Raw genomic sequence first — 21,335 nt, forward strand, 5'->3', positions numbered from 1 at the left:
TTGGCATGTACAGAATTCTCATAACTTGGTGTCTGGAATGTGTTAAAATCAGGAGGGTGCTTCACTTTGGTTTCAGCCACCTAGAATTAAAATACAATTGATGATAGAAAGTGAGACTCCTCTTCTAGGCAAGAAGTCCCATCCTATGGTTCAAAGAGCTGTCCAGTTATTTCACTTATCACACTTATGTAAGGCAATTAAAGTGGCACTGCCAATTGGAAATCTAGTCAGCTTCTAAAAATGAGTCAAGCTTGCTTTTGGGTGCTGCATCATGTCCCTGTTTCCACTGCCTCTGTTTGACTGAATCTGGGAGAAAGGTTTTAATACTAAATTTAATTTTTCCTCTTTTTTTTTTTTTTTTGTAGTGGGCTCATAGATATAGTAGGGTAACCATCTTTTAGGGAACTGAATTCAGATGAAGATCTGTTAAATGCAGCTTGCTAAAAGTACAGAAGACAGATACTCAAGGCCAAGTAAATTAGAGACTATGGTTTTCTTGTGGAAGTAAAAAGGTAGTAAAGGTAGTAAAAGATGAAATGGTAAGTGTGCATTCCTTCATCCTGAAGGTGTGCTCTCATTTCCTTTGCTGGTGTTTGGATCCTTGTTACCTTTAAGCAGTAGTCTCACCAATTTCTGTGAGATTGCTCCCGAGTTTAGAAGCAGTTTTCCAGTTTGGAGCTATAAATCACTGTGGTTATTGCTGTACAGAATGGAGTCCTGTAGCACAGTTCAAATGAATCCTCAGCTCTGTCTTTTTAAACTGGGGTTTATTGTATTTTTAAAAATATCTAATGGTTTCAGTCTTTCAGTTTCTAACCTTCTCCTCCATCTGCATCCACCTGGATCTGAGAGGTGGTAAGGGGTACCAAGAGGCTGCACAAGGCTCCCCTGTCTGTATTGCAAGAGCTGCATTGCTCTGTGACAAGGGAAATGCTGAACTTTCCTTGCATGGTTTCCAGGATTCAAACTTGAAAGTTAATTAGGCTGATTTAGCTGCCACTGGTTTCTTTAGAAGATACATGGAGAACCTGTAATTTTATAATCTTTTTTCTGTTTTTCTTAAAGAAGACATGCAAAATCCTTAGCAAAGCATCTAATTTCTGCTGTGAGGGATACGTAGATTAGAGAAACGTCAAACAAAATAGATGTGCTCCAATTTCTGAGGTGAAAGAAGTTTGTTTATTCCCAAGAAAACATATAGTAATAGTAAATGAATAAAACAAATGGGGGAAGAACAGATGCACAACTGAAGCTATGAATATAATAAGTCTTTGAAACTCGGAGTCATACTTTGCCTCTTGAAGAAGCCAGTAAAACTTCCTCTTAAGGAAACAATTCTTTCAGTCTTTTTAAAAACCTTTTTACCTGAAGTGATCTGATTAAAAAATTTGTATCCCTTCAATGGGCAGATAAAACCAATGCTGGCAGTTTCCCTTCATTTCACCTGAGGTTATTCTGCTGCTAATTTGTGATTAAGGGTTGTTTAGTTTGGTCTTCTGGAAACTTCCTGCTGTAATAGCCACTCCTTTCAAGTGAAGATCAATGTTTTGTAAGTTTTTATGCTAATATTCTTAATTTCTACATGAAGGATATATAATTTGAGTTATTCAGTAGTTTCATGAGGGAAAGAAAGCCTTCAAGTATTGGCACAGTATCTGAGGGTCTGCTTGTATTAAAGATGTCCCATGGCATGGTAAACATAACCTGTTGGATTGTTTTCTTTGTTTCATGAGATGTCTTCCTTTGTTTCAACATCCCTACAATGAACTTGATCAAATAATAAAGAGCATTTTAATAAGAAATCCTGAAACTTATCAAAACAGAACTTGCACAGAAAAAAGTCCTTAAAATAGGAAATGAAGAGCTTTTGCTATGGCTTGTTGTTAAATTATCAGAGCACTCTAGCACTGTTCAGCACTCAGAGGAGAGCATAAGAAATTTAGTACTGAGTATTAATCTTTTCTGGATAAAAGTAATCTGGTACTATGTTTTAAAATGAGGCTGAGTGAGGTTTGTGTGGATTTTTTTGTTTGTTTGTTTATTTCTGTTATGTTTTTGGACTTTTGTTTTGGGTTTTTTTTGCTGTTTTATTTTCCCCATATCCTATGTAATCATTCCAATACTGAAGGGTGTATTTATGCTCTAATTGTGCAATACCCCAGCAGAGGTAACTAAACTCACTTCATCAGAGCTGGGCTGGACACTGAGAACAGACAAGGTGGGACAAGAGGTCCATGCTTTGAGAAGCTGAGAACATAAATTAGCTCATTTCTGATTTCTGTGCCTGTGTAATTAATCAAATTCCAAAACTAGAAATGAAGTTAACTCAATCCCCATCTGCATTTTTGTGACTTGATTGTATTGCATGTTTTTATGGGTAATATTTGCAAGATTCTCTTCTGAATCAAGAATTGAGTGAGATTAAATATCCCTTGAATTTACATGGCTGCTTGTTATATCCTTCACCAGGTTGTGGATTTCAGTGCAAAATTTTTGTGGAAAGGTAGACTGAAATTCTGTCTTAGTTTCTAAAGAATAAATACTTTCAGTTTAGGGCAAGCAAGTTTATTTTTGAGTGTTGAAAAGCCTTATCAAATGATTTAAACCCAAACTCGCTCACGAACGTCTTTTACTATTCAGTATAATAAAAATAGATAATCTTTGTGGTTCATGCTTTCCCATATGTAGCAAACATAAACAAAAAGCCAGATTAGGACATTTTTGTCTGTAGCCCTGACCACTTGTGAGGAATAATAGTCAGTGAAAGGTGGAAAGCATTGCTTGGGTCGAGGGGGTCACTTGGTACCATGGTGTTTTCCTGAGCCACTCGATGAGGAGGGTGCTTGTCTGAGCTCCTCTGGTGCTACCCCAAAGTGAGCTTTCCTCTGGTGTGTGGGGGACAGAATCTGCTTGGGGCAGCACAATTTCATCTCTTCTGTTTTTCCTAGGTATATTAAGGTCTTTATTTGGGTAGGAAGGTCGGGAACAAGGATAACATTTGAGCATTTATTTCTGCTGCAAATTCTTCCAGTCGAGATTGAAAAAGAAACGAGGAATAACAAGCCATGAATGTCATAACTTCATGTTCACTCCTGTCATGTTCATTGCTATCACACTATGAATATATCCAAGCAGAGCTGTTGCCTTTTAGCTTTACACGTGGGCAATTATTTCCATGGAAGTTGTGGGGCCGTCTGTCTGGCCGCTGCTTTGACATCTGTCATCGTGGCCCTAAATTGCTTTGTAAAACCTATTCCTTTGGGATACAGTGCAGTGTCTCTTAATTGCACCACTTGCTGCTCCTGCCTGAACAGAGCCTACTTTTGTTTCCACTGTTAATGGTGAGGCCCTGATGGCAGAGCCATGCTGGAAGTTCATTGATGGGAGGGGAACTGCCCTGGGATTACACAGACATACTTGGGCTTTGTATTTTATGACAAGCATGAGTGTCACAGAGGCTTGGGCTTTGACTTGTGTGACTTAATTCTCTGGCTGGCTGTGGAGGCTGTGGTGTAACCATTGTAAACAAGCTCTCTGTTTTTCAGCTTCCCACGGGTCGCTCGCTGCTAAATGCAGGCTATTGAGTGCAAACCTCTGCAGCTCCCCACAGGGGCTCTCAGACTCTGCAAATCCCTCTCCTCTCCCTCTGGGAATATTGCTTTCTGACTGTCTGTGCTGTCTTGTAGTTAGGATATACATCCAGCCCACAAAGAGGGATGCTGGTTAATAATTTACAGTAAATATATTCTTTACCTTTCCTTGGCAGACAATGCCATTTAAGTGAAAAGTGGCTTGAATATTTTACACAAATGACTTCTAGATATTGTAGCTTTTGCAGCTAAGGAAACATTTTTTGTATTCACCCAAAACAGCTAATTAATCACTGAAGGCAGTTTTAAAAGGTACAAAGTCCAGATTGAGCAGTGCTCACTGCCCCAAGCCTGAAAACCTGACACTGACTCTTTAACTACACATAAACACAATATATACCCATACAAAGCAGAGAAATGCTTTTGAACTTAGGAGCTGTGTTGTTTGTAACCACACAAAGCATTCAGTGATGTATAAAAGATGTCTTACATTTATAATATTCAGCTCTGCTAATCTGCTTTTGGAGACACAGAATTAGACTGTGGTCCTGTGGGATTCATTTCGGCTGAACTTAAAATTAACAGTTGTTTTTTGCATGCTGAAAATGCACTTTTTTATTTGCAAGTGCATGTAGCTAGAAATAGAAAATGAAAAGGCTGAGCAATCTGTATCCCAAAGCAATAGGCTGCTCACATTCCTGAAGAATGGGGATAGCCAGGAGGTGTGAGTATCTCGAGGTAATTCCATTTGCCACCAGCTGAACCTCAGCTCAGATCCCTTTTCAGCACCAATATGATGGGTTTGTGATTTACACAATATATTATTGTGTAAATCAGCTGATAATATTTACAAATGGAGCCCTCAATGCTCTGAATTTTTACAAATTGCTTTTTTTTATTCAATGGTGCACACACTGCAGTACCTTCCCTTCTTGAAATTCATATGGCTCCCTCTGTGATTGACAGGGTCCAGCTTTGTTATGCAGTTGGGTGGATGGGCCAGTTATGGCTATGAATGTGTAAATGGGGTGAAGGAGAGGAAAATATGGAGCTGATTCTGGCTGTGGTTCATTAGCAGTGTGAGTGCACCACACTCACATCTCTAAGGGAAGGAATGGGAGAAACTTGTACTTTTTGAGTTGTTTGGAAAAGCTCACTGTGCTAATATTTTTGCCATCCAGGGTCACATTTTCAAAGAACAGGAGAAGAGTAAATTACATTGTGAGTAATTTAGGTCAGTCCTCCAGGTTGGTTTTTGAAGCACAGTGACTTCTTTTCACCCTTTTCAACTGGAAGTTGTGTTTCATCCTTGCCCACACTGCTCTGCCCTTTCTTCTTAGCAGTACAGTTAAAAACTTGTGTGAGAAAGCAGCAAGTTAAGGTGTATGGATTGACTTTTTAAGAAAAAGAACTGAGAAAACAAGCCTCATTGGCCTTTTTATGCATAAAGATTGTACTCTACAGCAGCTGTAGTTTCATTTCTGAAATATCTCCTTTCCTTATAAACACTGTTTTAACCCAACAGCTTCATTAGCATTGAAAGCAGCTCCATCCATTGTTGTGGCCTGAATCCCAGATAAGGGTACACCTTCCTTGGGGGCTCTCCACCTCAATGTACAATTAAAAATGTAAGCAAACATCTCTGCTCTGTGTACACACAGTGATTTATGGACCCATGGATTGCAGCTTTCCTTTTAATGAAGTTTCCTATCAGTGTGCTTGGCCGGAAAACTGACCACGGCAAATCAGCAACTTCACAGCAGCGCTGGCTGCTGCTTTTGACAGAAAAGTTAAAATACTACAAATGGTTACTGTGGCATTCTCTGAGTGGTGACCATTCCCTTTATGACCTGTTTACTTGGTTTGGAAGATAGAAAAACATAGTTTAGTTTTTGGGAAGTGTTTGCATCCCTTACTCCTGTTTGACCTCACTGAGAAGCGCTTGGACCCCAACGGGTGCAGACAAGAGCAAACAGGAGCCAGCTTTTCAAGCCAAATGAAATAATTTAGTTTCTCTACATTTTCCCCAATTTAAAAGTCTTCAGGTGACGAGGCCACTTTTGTGTCATGTCATTGTGTTCACAATGTACCTTCAGACCATGGTCATGCCCATCCCCACAGCTGCTGCAGTTGTTTTGCCTTCTCTGGTGAAACTCATTCCTGTTTATCTGCCCTGTGGCAGTCCTTTACTGCTGTGTTTTCCTTCAGAAAGCCCATGCTGTTCCCCAGGGTGGATCCTTGTTCTGGCTTGGTGTGGAAGGTGCCAGCTAGGACTTGCACATGCGTGGTTGTCCTTGCCAGCAGTGCTGGAAGTTTATAATTGAGGCTGGCTGCTGTGGTGGGTGGCCAGAACAGCAGGGCAGCAGTTCTGCCCTGAATTTGCTTGTGGACAAATGTCTGTAGACCTCCCCTATGGCACATACTCCTCCACCCTGCAGCTTTCTGCAAGGGATAATATGTGAGCAGAAAGGAAACAATTGTGACAGACAAGCTTGAAGTTTGACAGTCTTTGTTGATGTATTAAAAATAAATGGTTCTGCTTCAGCCTGTGAAGTTTGATTCTCAGGTAGCAACTGTGTGGGCTGAAGGAGGGGGAAGAGCTGCTTTGTTTTCCAGATTGTTTTCTTTATGCCTGTATAATCTCAAAGGGTTTTGCCCACCTGCAAACTTTATTTTGGAATAGCTTAAGTAGGATAAACTCAATGTAGTTGAGCTTACTGCAGTTGTAGTTGCAGTTTCCTATGTGTTTAGGAAATGTATGTATAGACTGATTTTTTTGACAGCAATAAAATTATTACTTCCCTGTTTGCTGACCATAAAGCATTGGCATATTAATAATGCTGCTCTGCTAATACAATCTTTATCATGTGTTTCAGTAAAATATTGTGCCTAAGAAAAGCATTTCTTTGCCAATAATATGCTGTAAACAGTTACAATAGGTGTGATATTTTATAAACCAGTTCACAGAATCACAGAATGCTTTGGGTTGGAAGCAACCTTGAACATCATCTAATTCCAAAGCCCCTGCCATAGGATGCCTCCCATTAGATTGGGTTGGTCAAGGCCTGTTCAATTCATAACCATCTTTTGTGTCCTGTCTAAAGAACCACCTATGATGGACTTGGAAGAATTTGAACATAAAAGCTAATAACTGCATTAAAGATTACTTATTTATTCAAGTGTCTGGTACAGCCATACAGGATTGCTGATGAGTTGCTATGAAAATGCCAAATTGGGAAGTTCTGAAAAAAAGGTGACAAAAACATTTTGCATTTGTTGAGCAAAACTAGCATTATTAAACTAGTGCTTAATAATGAAAGACTAAAGGAATGGAGCTAATGATTTAGTGAATTAAATGCATCTAGAAATTATACTGTGGGAGTTTTATACAGAAGGACCCTGGCAAGAATTTGGTACTTGGTGTATTCCCCAAAATTCCTTCTTGCCTTTAATTAATCAATGAATAATTTAAGCCATTATACTTCAACTTTCAAGGAGCTACACATTGAAATGCAAGAATCTCAGCCTTAGCCAAAACAGGGAAATGTTTGTGATTCTTTTATTTTCTTCTTCATCCTTTACACATTCTTTTAAAGTTGGTTTCATAGTTGTTCCTTGATTTGCTTGTTGGCTGCTGGGAATTCAAAATTCATCATGGCAACTCCAACCTAGGTGTCTGTAAATGTAGAGGGAACTTGGCTGCCATGAGATTCATGAGTATTTTCCTTTCCTGCAGAATCAGAGAATCATTTAGGTTGGAAAAGACCTCTAAGGTCATTGAGTCCATGCAGTAACCCACACTGCCAAGTCTGCTGTTAAATCATGTCTCTGGCTCTGTAATCGAAGTTCACCTGTTGTAAAATTTAAAAAAAAAAAGAGAAAAAAGGAGAGAAGTTTTGGTTTTTTCCCCCCTTTCTCTGAAGTTGCCAGAACTTCCAAATAGAAATGTTCCTTGGAAAGTTTCAACCTCCAGGAAACTGCAATAGTCATGAACAGAAATTACAGTCTTTGGTGGTGGAAGCGCTCACATAACCTGGTGTCTGCACACAGAAGCAAATTTTAAACTTGCTCTTTCCTTTTTTCAAGTCCTTTCTTAATAGCTCTCAGTTTATGATAGTAGCTAGAAAACACATGTAGGGGCATAACTCTTTTCTGAGCTCACAGGTTGTTCTAGTGTCCTGCTGCCACCCCCTCATCAGTGGATAAAAGCTCAGCACCTGTGGAAGGTTCAGTGGTAGGGAGGGTTCTCTGGAGTCACTGTCTGGCAGCTGGGACATTCAACAGAGATTATCCAACCTGTCCATCTTGTTCCCACAACTGGAGAAAATTACTGTGATCAAAATGGAAAAACAAGTTCTCAACCTTTTATTTACTTCACAGGAGGGAGGTTTTCTGTAGCAGTTGGGAATTTCAGCTCTTATAGGTTTCAGTTTCCATCACAGTGAATTCCACAGTGTTTCTGGGCACTGGGAATCAGATGTGCTTTTATTTCTTGATTTATCAATATTTTGTGGCTAATGTATAGAAAAGATTTTGAATTTTTCAGAACATTATGGCCCAGCCTAAAAGCTTCCTTTTAAATAGCACAGAGCAGGACTTGACAGATGATGTCTGAATTAGGAAAAAAAAAACAAAAGACAGTGTGCATTTTAATGTTATTTTGTCTATTTTCTCTGATGCCTTGGCATTTGTTGGATGGAAATCATCAAAACCAGCTTGGACAAAGAACAGTGGTGATAATTCTGTAGGATTTGTGAGTAAATTAAAATATTCTGGCGTGTAGCAACAGCAGATGTTGGTTGGAAACCTGACCCACAGAAACACAACCTAAAAGGGGACCAGCAGTACTGCAGTTGAAAGTGTTGGCCTAATCCACTAAACAGTGCCACTGTTTATTTCTGCTGTACATTGTAGGAAATTATAAAGAAAGGCAAAAAAAATATATACCTGCCACCAAATCTCATTTTATTATGCTCACATATACTACAGAAGAATGATGTGTAAAAAGTAAACATGCTTCATAATAATTGGGGGGGATAGGAATGGGGAGATTAAAAAAATCATGATACCCTTTAATTTTTAGATATCTTTTCAACACTTTTTTACTCCAGGCTCTGAAATTCATTTTTCTTTCAGCACTTTAGAGACTTTGATTGATTGCAGCATCAGATTTTGATGAGTCCAAAGGCATCACACCTAAGATGACTGTGCTTTCTCTTTTTGCTCGTTATAAATTTCTTCAAAGAGAATATGTTGTTTTACTGCATGGCATCTCCATCTGGTCTGATGTGAGAGGGAAGCATGTTTTTTGAATAACCAGCAATTCCCAAGTCTCAGCTTTTCTTCTTTTCACATGGTTACTGAGGAAAAGCAAAGCTGACCTGTGTATCACCAACAATGCTGAGGTTCTGGATAGTGAACCTTCCCAGTGAGTGGGCTTTGAGGAGTGAGAAGAACTGTTTCAAAGTTGTACAGTATTCACAGTTTTAGAGGCCTTAAGATTTGGAGGATTTGTGCAAACATTTCATCTCTCCAGTGTGTGCATTGCAGTAGGCATGTGACAAGCGTTCCCTGTATCTTTCTCATGTTCTCCTTTAGTCCAAATCCTTCAAAATTTAACCTCTACTGATTTATGTTTAATTATTGGACGCGTGGATTATGCTGTGTTTTCCAGTTGGATACATTTGTTTAGATTGTTATTTCTACCTTTGTATGCAGCTATAATACCAGATTGAATTGATGTGTGACACAGTAACATCTTCAACATTTCTTTATTTCTTTTTTTATTCACTGCAGATGTGATCCATACTGTTGGGCCCATTGCAAGAGGCCATCTCACTGACACTCATAAAGAAAACTTAGCAAGTTGCTATAAATCCTCTCTGAAACTGGCAAAAGAATACAACATCAGATCAATTGTAAGTATTATGGGAGATCACATGATTGTTTTTCCTAGTTTGGATCTTACTTTCCTTGATGTAGAATCATTAGGATCGTAAGCCTCCAGATACATTTCTTGCTCTTCATGCCATGAGAACCCAAAAAATTAAACATTATTTGGCCAGATCAAAGGACTGAGCTTGTTTTAGGGGTTAGGGAAAGTGAGCCTGGTAGTAGGAGTACAAGCAGCTCTTCTCACTGAAGAAGGGAGGAAGCTGATCCCATGGCTCATTCTTACACTGTATTATTTATTTAAAAAACCCTGAGAAGCTCACTGGTCAGGAGGATAACTGCATGCAGTACAGCCTCCTAAATAGCTGAGAAGTGTTAGATTGATTAGATTAATGTAGATTAATATGTTGCTTCTTTTATCTGTTAATAGTTCTTCCTAAAAATCAGGGTATTGGTCAGTCATTACTGGTTTTAGCACCCTCTCACCAAATTCTATCATAAAATAGCCTGTTTATGTGATATTTCATTGAACTCTAAAGTTCACTGAACTTGAAATGCACAGTATAGTGTTTATACCTCAAAGTGCCAAATTTTAAAAGGCCTCAGAGGAAAGGAGCTTTTCCCTCTCCAGCTCCAGAGCTTTAATTCTGTAGCTGACATGGTTGCAGCTTAAGTCTTCACATATGCATAGGTTAGTTCCTTTTAGGTTTCTGAGCCTGACTTTCACACCTTTGGGGTCATTTTGGCTGGTTATATGATAGCACAAATGCTTGGCAACTTAGAATGCAAACATACACACAATCTTAAAATATGTGATCTGAACCAATGGTGTTATATGAAAATATAATATTCAGTAAGAGGAAGTTACTAACACTGAAATACCACAAATGAAAAATAAAGCTTTTTGAGGAGAGGGGCAGGACAGTTTGTAGGGCCTTGAACTGAAATCAGATGTGCCCTTCAGATTCAGACTGATTAATATAATTTATTTCTTTCTCTTGGGTGAGAGCTCTGCTCTTCAACACTTTTTGTGCCCATGACATCCTCTCTCTGCTTCTCAAAATGTTGCCCAGCAAGCCCTCTCTCTGCCATTATACAAATCATCATGGGGTCTGTTTTCTTGGTTGGTTTGGGTTTCATTTTTCTTTAATTCTAGGCATAAGAATTAGAGCTGAAAACAACCTTGGGTTGGTGGGCATGTTTTGAACCCCTCTCTGGTGTTGTTTAAACACCAAAGGATGCTCATGTCCTGCTGCAATTCTCACTGGAGCCAGGAAGAGTTTTGTGCAGTTGTTACTGCATCTATCCTTGTTTCTGCCTGCTCTGGGCAATTCCAGGCTTTTAGGGCATTCAGCTTGAATAAAGCTCCTAATACGATGTGGGAAAATGAAAATAGAATAATAGTTATGAAAGGGTGTAAAAAAGAGTATAGAAATAACAAAGGAAAAAGTTCAGTAGGCATTGGTCAATGCAGGTAATGCTTGTGTACAGACAATCTGTAATTTTTAGGTCATTCTAGGTGGTAGCATGGTATTTAACATGGAATAATAAAAAGGGATTGTGCCCATGGAAACTAGCCTGATATTTCATGAAAACTAGTCTGATATTTTACAAAACCTGGCCTGGTATTTTAATGAGAAGAGATAACCACAGGAGAAATGATACACAGGTTATTTCCTTGCTGGTTAAGAGTTGTTGCCTGTGCACCTGTTGGAGATAAAAAATGCTCAGCACCCAGACTTGCAGAACACAGCTGCACAAACTGAGCAGGAGCCAAGAGCCATCCATTCCTAGCAGCATTTGGAAGCTCAGCAAGTGATATGGATTTTAAAGGGCACATGACAGATCATGGACTGTTCTGAAAAGCCCTAAGGCCAGTGATTGCAGTGATGCCTTGGGAAGTGAAGGTGCTTGAGTGTCTGTCCTGATGACCAAACCAAGGCTGGAGAAAAGTAAGATGTAAAATTCAGCTGGGGAGCAGTAGTTAACTGTGAGTCCAAAGGAAAGGAATGCCAAGAGCAAGTGGGTTTCACAAGATCCCAAGTACTGTAGGTGTAGAGGGAAGGAAAAGAAAGTGATTTAAAATACCCACAGATTTCTGAGGCTTGAAGAGACCTGATGGAGTGAGCAAAGGATTCAAATTGACTCATACAGACAACATTTGAGTGTCAATTGGGTTATGGCAACAGAAATATTTGCAGTATGAAGAAGACAAACAAAAATTGAGGAGAAACATTTTACCTGTGTAAAGCTAGGAAGAGAAAATCAGCTCTGCTGATGGATGGCCTATTTTGATTGCCTCTTCAACAAGATGAAATAAGCATGTGAAAGAGTAAAAAACAAGGATTTTTAAAGTAGATAGCGAGTAAAAGGAGGAAAAGCCACATGTTAATGACACATAAATAAATAGGTATTGGTGATAGCAAGTTGCAGTATGCCAGAAGTATTAACTCAACCAGAGAGCATCAGTGCACTAGCAATTGTAATAACTGAGAAGGAAGCAGGAAGATATTAGACTGTAACAGCACAGATCTGTTACCTTCAAAACAGAAAGAACAAACCTTGAAATTATTACAAAAAAGGAAAAAGCCCCAGCACACACAATTGGAAGTGTTTTGAACATGAATTATGTCCAAGGAGTTAGAATTGCTGGAGGCTTTCTGAATAGAGGGTGATGATGAATGGCAGCATACTGAGCTGGACCAAAGCATCAGAGGGACTCAGGGTGCACCACTAAATGCAGTTTAATTTAACAACTTAATGATTTTTGAAGAGTACATAAACACCTCATTAATTACATTTACAAATGATACTAAATAGGCAGTGTTGCAAGCACTGGAAAAGGACAGAAATATATGATAACAATTGATCAGAGACTGAATATAACCTCATCAGCATCCACTCCAGTACCAGAAGGGAGTTTCTGCCTTTGTTGCAATGGAGGAGAGGTCAGAATTGTAGCTGACAGCTACAGTGGAACTCAGCACGGGAAATGATGGAGTAGCATGGGGTGGGGAAGAAAAAAACCAGTTCACAAATAGTCCAAGTGTGTCAGAAAACCAGCACAATGAGGAAATGGTCTTGAATAATAAGTCTCAAATTAAATGTACTTAAAGCAGTTCTTTGTTTCACTATTACATATTGCTGATCTGCCTCTGGAGAAATGATGGATGCCATAGAGATTGTACTTCAGTTCAAAGTGGACTGGGGAGAGCAGGAATAGGATTCAAAACAGACCCAAACTCTGTTGTACATGTGTGTGTGTAGTTATTTTACACACTGAGGAAGGGAATCAATTGCTTTGAAATGCTGTGTAAATTCTGAGATGCAGCTTTATGGAAGGGAGGAGAGAACAATATCATTGTGTGTGTGATAACAGGGCAATTATGCGGTGGAGCTGATAGGAATTTAGGTTGCTTTCACATCCAAGGTGTCCAGGCATGGATGAGAGCAGCTCTGGCTAACTCCTGAGGGAGCCCTGATACCTCATCTGAACATCTTTTCATCTTCTTCATATCTAAAAAAAAAGAAAGATGGGTACAACTGAAAATGAGGGAATGTAACAAAATGCCCATCAGAGTGATTGCCAAGGTTCATGATCCACCAGCAGCCCAGCTGTGGGTGAGGATCTGCATGGACATTAAGGCAGGAAGAAAAGCCTCAGGAACAAATTTGATCATCCTCAGGATTGCTCAGAGAAATCACACAGCCCCTGGCATTTGTCTCCTGAGCCTGTTTCCTGAAATATTTTATATTCAATATGAGGTTCCAAATGCCATGTCAGCTATTTTGCACAGAGTCTGCCTCTCTCAGGTCCTCCACTCCATCTGCCCTCTAGGTTACTGAATTTTGTGCTAGTGTGTGTCCTTGTTAACTTGCATTTCCAGATCCACGTGTTGCTTTTTCCTCAGCACTTGTTTGTGTAGCTGTGCTCCCTCTAGGGCACTTGTGCTGCTGTCTGACTGTTTGTGTGGTCAGGGTGAACCTTTTGTCTTGGATGAGTCTTAGTTCTATAATCCTCTGTCTGCTGCAAGAGGATACTTGAGACAGGATTCTGTTTATCTCCAATTAAGTTGGTACAGCTGAGTGGGAGAAAAATTATTTAAGGCAATTCAGAGAGAGTAAATAGCTGGTGTTTGAGTAAATTAATTTTCTTAAATGTTCAGAATAATATCTTGTTAGTAAAAAAGAAATTGTATGTTGATGTTGCTGTGTTTTGCACAGTACTAAGGATTGCTATCATGCATCAATTAAATCTCTGCTGCCTGGAACACTAGAAATACATTATAGGCACCAAATCTTTAATGAAGGAAGATATAGCAAAAAACAGTCTAATAGGTGCTTTTTCCCCCTGCTTTTCTGAACTGGTTTTCTAAATAAGAGTCTTACAGCCCAATTAAGTGTAAGGTTATCAGGCAGATTGGGGCAGTTGTAATCACTGTTTTCAAATTTTAAATTGGTCCCCTGTTTACACAGTCTTTGAAATTATTTACTCTGTGTGCTCTAAGTTTTTCATGGGACCTCTCATCCTGCTTTTCTGTGCATGCACTTCTTTGAAGCCATCTGATACCCTGGAAGCTTTCAGAACATCAAACACTTCCCCTGCCACCTACTTTATTCAGACTTCACTTGTGGTTAAAAAAAATTTCAATTAATTGCTGTCAGTCAGATTGCAGTTAGACAGGGACTTAATGAACTGCACAGAAAATAAAATAGAAAAAAAAAAGATGGTGTGTGTTGCTGTGGGTGGGATCCAAGCCAAAAGAGCTGCAGTGTGTTTGCAGAGAGGGGAGGTTGGTGCTGGTCCCTCTCTCAGAGCAGGCTTCCTCCACATTAAGGAAATGGAGTTGTGTTTGGGACTACAGCTCTGCTGTTGTTCAGGACTGTGCTTGGGATTGCAGTCTCCAGGGACTCTTCATGTTGGCAGGGGGTGAATTGTGAAGCTTTAACAAGAAGCATTTCTTTAGCTTGCACCCTCTGACCTCTACCTCGAGGGAGAATTACAGGGGACTGAAGGGGGCAGGAGGAAATCCTCTAAGAATGGGGCTCTTTGAGTTCCAGAAGGAGCTCTGCTTATCACCAACAAATTATTAACAACATTATAGGCAAAATACAGATTTTTTTTTTTTTCCCTGTTGTTCCCCTACAGTCAGGTAGGGAAGAGTTCATGTTGTTCTTGAGCCTTATTAGTTTAGTTGGTGTGACATTAAAAAAAACACCACCCCAAAAAGATCTGTCTCTTTCTGTGCTGTGAATGCAGAGAGTTGTTCAGCTCCAGGGAAAACCTATTAGCTGGACTTTCTCAGAACAACCCCACTGCTCCTCCTGTCTGAAGGACATGAAAAGGCAAAAGGGCATCTAGAAATAGCTCAGCAGTGAGAGGGCCCATTCAAGGGCTGATTTGCTCATCACCAGGTCGAGTGGAAAAGCCCCTGCTCGGTGGTGGGATGGCCAGTGACCTGTAATGATGGGATATTCCTGGGAGAGTAGGTTGTGTCTTTGGGCTCTGAATCAAGTGTGGCCCTCCTGGGCACACAGCTTATGCTGCATTTTGGGCAGCTTTTTCACAAAAGTATGTTAAATAGGATCAGGAGGTGCTTTTTGAAATCCATGTTTGGCCTCCACTCCTGGGGTCTTCAGTCACTGTGCACAATGCATGATACTAGCTGTGCATTTGCAGGGGCTTTAAAATTAGAATATTATTTGAGGCTTCCTTAGAGAAATATTTCTTTCCTTTATAATTAAGTTAATCTACAGGGAATTTCAACTCTTATCCTTTTTTAGGTGTTTTTTTAAACAAAGGTCATGTAATTATATTTTTCCTGTGATTGGCAAATTTAATAAATATACTAATATAACTTGTTTTGTACAGAAACACAATAATTATTCAGAGCAGCATGTAAAAATACATCAGGAAAAGTACCTGCCACTTAGCTGTTTATGGCACTTAAGAAACAAACAAATTTTTTTTCATTGTCTAAAACATTTGTCTCCACCTGTAATTAGGGATTTTTAAAAAAGGTGTGCACCAATATTCTTTCAAAAGGAAGCTGTGCTTCTGCTAGGCTGCACAGTTTAATTGAGCTTCATTTGAGTAGAGTCACATTTAGCCTTTGTGATGCCTGAATCCTCAATTGTAACTCACAGACTGAAATTTTCAGTATCTGTTTCAAACCCAGTGTGTTTTCAATTCTTTCTGTCATAAATTATAAAAGTAATGAAAGAGGAATTTTATTTGAATTGTGGGAAGATGCTTAAAAAGGTGCACTGTTGTGTATTGCTCTAGCAGTTTGGTTTACACTCTTGCCTTTACCTGTCTTGCTCTCTTGTGCTGTAGAGTTATGTTTCAGGGAAAAATAAAGTGATTTTTTTTGCTATTTCCAATGAAATTTATTTCTTGCTGAGAATGTTGCCATAGCAATGAGTTATAAGTCTGAAATTCCTAAAGGTTGGTTTTATCATCTTGTTTTCTGATAGAGATTCCTATCCATCAATCAGAAGAGTTGCTTTGGAAGGAAATTTCCACAGTATCATAAATCCACTTAATTTGTTTCTTTGAAACACTTGTTTAACTTGTAAACTATGATATGACTGATGTTACATTTTCAGACTCAGCTTTCTCTCCAGCTTAGCCTTCCTCTTTCTTTTTTTACTTTTTAGCTTTCTTCTTTTAGTTATTTTCCAGGTAATATCCTTAAAAATTAATCTGCTACTTTAAATTTTTCAGTTTGCTTAATCATCATGTTGGCATCCAGCAAGGAGGTTGTGATCTTTCCCTGTGGTTTCAGAAATTGTTATAGTTGGCCCTACTTTTCTTAATCAAAGGTGAATCTGCTGCTTTGTTTTGGACGTGCTCCCAACCATTTCTTCCAAAATTCTTGGCAGGTTGAATTGCAGTCCTTTTTTCTTCAGTAAGTTTCATTGAATGGAATGTATTCAGTGAGATGGAGTGTAAATGGCTACACCTGAACAGAGATGCTCATTCAATTGAGGAAGGCTGAGGAATGATTGAAGCACTGGGCAGAGATTCTCAGAGAAGAAGCTGAAGTTTGTAGTGGATCATGCACTGGAGGTGTTGTGGCAGCCTTTCACTGCTAAGGGAAAACCAAGAAAGGAGCAGCTATTGAGTGACAATTAAGCAGGAAAAATAGTGAAGTTACCTGTTGTGCCACTGTGTCCAGAGGGGGAAGACAGTGCCTCAGCCAGAAATGGAGTTAGGAACATGCCAAAAGTAGAGTGAAAGAGAAAGGATTTTAAGCACAGAGGAGACCAAAGATGAGGAGAAGATGATAAAAAACCCTTAACAGAAAAAAAGCTCTTGAGGAGCAAAAGTCAGTTGTTGTCTGGGCTAGGGACAGAACAAGAAGAAACAGACTGAAATTACAGGATTGGACATTTAGATTTGAGATTGTGAGCAATTTCCTAACTGGGAGCTTGGTAAAACATTGGGAAAAGTGCTTAGGAAAGTTGTGACTCCACCAGTATGTGCAGGTGAGCCATCCCCAGCATTTCAGTTTTGCTCCTGCCCCTGTCTGGTTATATATGCAGTATATATTTCCTAGGAGGAAGTGGTTTTGTTTGATTTGATTCTTGAAATGTGTTAGAGTGTTTGCTTAGCATGGCTAAGAGTGGCAGGAGCAGCTCAGAGGCATACAGTGATCAGTTGTGAGTTTGTTTTATAGCAAGGCACCACACAGAAATTATTTGTTGTAACAGTGATGATGCTGTGACCTGATGTGATTCTTTCTTTTATTAAAGGAAGTTTGTAGTGGAGTCTGTCTGTGATGCTTCCTGCATAGGAATATCCACACCCCCCTCAGTGTGAACACCTTAGCTTAGGTGGTCAGAAATGTTTTAAGTACAGACAGGGACAAGAACAGCCCAAAAAACTGAGCAAGTGCTTGAAGCTCTGCCAGCAGATGAATCTCAGGGTGCTGGGGCATAAAGTTTCACCCCCCTGCTTCATCTTCAACCACAAACTGCCTGGATTTCTTATAAAGAAATAACTGTGTTGCTTTAATAAGCTGCACTACCAGGCAGTCTCAGTTCTCCACTTTGTTGTTCTGGGGTGTTACTCTTGTAGCTGTTCTGTGACTTGGTGATCTTTGTGATGACAAGAGGGAGAAAGGTGAATTATTTTTTGGGGGGTTAATGAAACACTGACTGAACACTAAAAAAAAACATCCTGAACTGATGGGGAAAGAAAGGGAATTACTTGTTCAGGAATAAATTCTGCAAGTTTGTGTATGTGATGGGTTTAATGTGTGATAATTTGCCAATCACCCTGTGGGAATTCTGTGCTTAAAGGGGTGAAACTTTCTAGAGAAACACTGCCTGTTGGCTCAATAATTGGAGAACTGTCTCATTAGGGAAGGATAAAGTGCAGATCTGTCACACAGTGGACCACAGTGTTCATTACATGAGACAGCTCATAAAAGCCAGGGATTGCTGGAAAAGTCTACATCATAAAATGTAGAGGAGGAAAACGTTTGATGTTGCTGTGCAGAGGAAATTGTACTTCATTGGGATTGAAAGAGAATTAAAAAAATAATAAAAGTAGATTAGAGGGATTCTTATTTGCATGCACGTCTCAACTGTGCAGAGTCAAGTATTTAAGAAGTTTGTCATTATTTGCATAGCACATTCTTGTAATGGAAATTCATGGCAAAAGTTAAGCATGTACAAGTTCCTATCCAATCCCAGGGAGTTGGTGAGCTGTGGCCATCAGGCTCTGTGCAGAGCCATCCTTGTCCTTTTATCTTGCTTCCTTTCACTGACCTATTCCCTATCACCTCGTTGGCACTTTGTAGGCTCTTCAGGAGGGCTTGTGTGTCCTCTGTAGGAGCAATCAGTGCAATCCCTGTGAAGATTCATGGGATTCTCTGCAACAGCAGTCATGTGCAGTAGAAGTTGCAGCAGGGTTGGTTTGTTGGGGGTTTTTTTGCCACTGACTGCTGTGATTCTCTCCATCACCAGAAGCAGAGTCAAATTTTGCTGGAATTAGAAATTGCTTATTCACCGGTTTTTCTCCTGGTGGTACCTTCTGCAATGCCTAAAAATGTATGAAGGGCTGTCTAGCAGATAATGACTTGTCAGTACCAGATTTCTTTTTTCCCTTGCAATGGAATTTTGAGGAAAAGAATGTGTGATGCTGCATTTTGGCACTGCACCGTTCTCCCAAGGTCCTTGTCACTTGTCTTTTTTTTCATCTGACAACTTCTGTACATTCCATTTGCAAATTTTCATCATTCCATTCCATCATACATTCCATTCCAAATTTTCATTTGACATTTCTGTACATTGCATTTGCATTTTTTAAACATTAATATAACAGAAAAAACAATTAATAAAGAACAAACATTAACTTAACAGGGAACAAACAATAGCATGATTTTTTTTTTTATTTTGAAATCAGTCAATTTTTCAAATAGCAAATTAAAAAATAATTTTGAACATTATATTTAAATAGCTAATATGAAGCAAAGAAATTAGCAACTAAAAGCATAAACTATTCTGTATATCAGATGGGCATCATAATAGCTCCTTAGGTTAAAAAAAGATAGATCATGACAGCATAATCTCTATGTAGGATCAGAGTAGATATATTGGAAAGTAATTTTGAGAAATAATCAGAAGAGGCATGCTATTGTGAGTCTTAATTGACAAGTCATTAAATATGATTTTCCTGAATTGCTAGTAGTTTCTTGGAGCTATTTACATTATGTAGAAATCATATATTAAATCATAGTTACATATAAAGAAACAGCCATGTTCAGTAGTCAGTTACAAAATTCATGCCTTTATCTAAAGGTTTTCCAGTATTATTCCTGTGGGATGATGTCATGTTATCTTTTAAGGCACCTAAAGTATACAACTACTGTAATTGGAGTAATATAATTTAAGTAATATGATTGGCAGTTCAGTGTTTATCCTGATGAAATATAAATTTCTTTCATCTGAAAAACTGTTCTCACCAAATATAAAACTACATGCAGGCCATGTTCAAGGAAACAGTTTAGCAGCCAGTTTTTTCAAAGCTGACTCCCATACCAACTCCTAGTGCTGCCTGTCAGTTGGGATTTGGAGTTCTGTTCACAGCAGAGATGAAAACAAATATAACAGAGTTATTTACTTTAGTAACAGAAAATATTACATAAAAAAATATGTTACTGTAGCATTTCTTCCTGTGGCTTGTCATAGAAAGGCATCACTGCTAGGAGAAAGAATAATTTTAATTGGGACAAATATAGGTAAATGAATTTTTTGTTTGCTCTTATTATACCTTTCCTAAAAGATGACTGCATGAGTGAAAGCTGTAAGCCAAGAAAATACATTTCTGCAGACTGTAATTGGCTGTAGCACGTTCAGTTTACATGTGGCCTTACTAAAAAATTATTATTTATTCTAGTCTCATTGAAATATTACATTGTAAATCTTTCCCTAAGGAGATAAATCAGTGTATCACTGGGTTTTATGAGTTTCCATACCTTTCTGAACTTTCTTTGACATAGTGGCTGGATTAAACCTTTATAAATTAAACCTTAGGCACAGAACCATGCACTTCCAAAGAGGTGGAACTCACACCAGACAGCGTTTTTTGTTCATGCTGCTTGATGTAGTTTGGACAGAAACCTTGGGTGACGATCTCAGACCTAGTGTTTGGGCAGAATTATCCACTGACATGCCCTCCTTGAACAGCTGGGTCCACACTTCCATAACCAGAGGGCACTTTTTCCCCTGCTTTTGTGAAAAAGGAAGACTGAAAGCATGTCAGAACCCACAAGAAAGGTGAGAGAGCATATGCCCAACAAATTTTTATATTCATTACTGCCAAATTTTTATATTCACTACTACCAAATTTTTATATTCAGTATTACCAAATTTTTGTATTCATTACTACCAAATGTTTATATTCATTACTGTGGCTCCAGGAGCCTGGGTCACTCTCAGAGCTCCAGCGCCACGCCAGGAGTGGGGAACTGTCACCCTTGAGCTAAGAATGACACAAGAACAGGCCAGAGACTTAGTTGCAAGAGGAGAAAAGAAGGCTTTATTACAAAATATTCTTTGTTTTTATAGACTGATATGATACACTCTGCTTGATTTGCTAATTAATAAACAGCATCTTTCTCACACACCGTCCTTGAGGAGAACAAGGTGGAAAAACACCACTTGCAGATTGTTTACACTAACAAGTTAACGCCTCCTTAAAATTGTTTTAAAAATTCTTTAAAAACTATTTTAAAAATTCTAAAAAAAAAACCAAACAAACTAAAAAAAAAACAACCTTAAAAAACACTCCTTAAAAATTCTCCCAAGCCACTGTGAGAAATGATTGCTGTTTCTCTCTCCCTGACCGGCTGTCATCCACAGGGATGGGATGGGGATTTACCAGAGGCAGAAACTTTGGAGCTGCTTGCTCTGTGGTGCCAGAACCAAGCCAGGGAACAGGCAGAGGAGCAAGGAGGAGGCTCTCCATTTTGAGGTTCCACAAAGAAGAGTTTATTCCAAGCACAGGGATCATACACAAAGAGCCCCAGGCACTCCTGTGAGAGGGGTTTTGTTCAGATACAAAACAGGGGGTGGACACAAACAGCAAACCAACAGGGAATCCTCAGGGGATGAGTGAGGGGATTCCATCAAGTGTTGGGGCCAGCTGGGGTAGGAGGATGGAGAGGATTGGTCACTTGGGCCAGTGGGGCTTCCAGGAGTGGAGGAATTCCAAAGGGTTTTTGCAGGCAGGGATTAGCCCGAGGTTTAAGTGGCAGAGAAGGTTTGGGAATAAGGGGCTGGGTTGCCTTGAGAGGCAGGGAAAGAGCTGGAACAAGGGGCAGGGAATGGCATGAGAGGGAG

The 21,335-nt window shown here is 39.3% G+C and overlaps 1 protein-coding gene across 5 annotated transcripts in view; it reads left to right on the forward strand.

Annotated features, from left to right (window-relative positions):
* Nucleotides 1-21,335, forward strand: part of MACROD2 (mono-ADP ribosylhydrolase 2) — an 847,517-nt gene that overhangs the window by 488,843 nt on the left and 337,339 nt on the right. For all 5 annotated transcript variants that reach the window (XM_050973226.1, XM_050973227.1, XM_018918142.3 and 2 more), the window contains exon 6: nt 9,387-9,508. In XM_050973226.1, coding sequence (XP_050829183.1) covers nt 9,387-9,508 — 122 coding nt within the window. The remainder of the gene's footprint in view (nt 1-9,386; nt 9,509-21,335) is intronic.

This window comes from Serinus canaria, chromosome 3 (genome assembly GCF_022539315.1).
Source record: "Serinus canaria isolate serCan28SL12 chromosome 3, serCan2020, whole genome shotgun sequence".
Lineage (NCBI taxonomy): Eukaryota > Metazoa > Chordata > Aves > Passeriformes > Fringillidae > Serinus > Serinus canaria.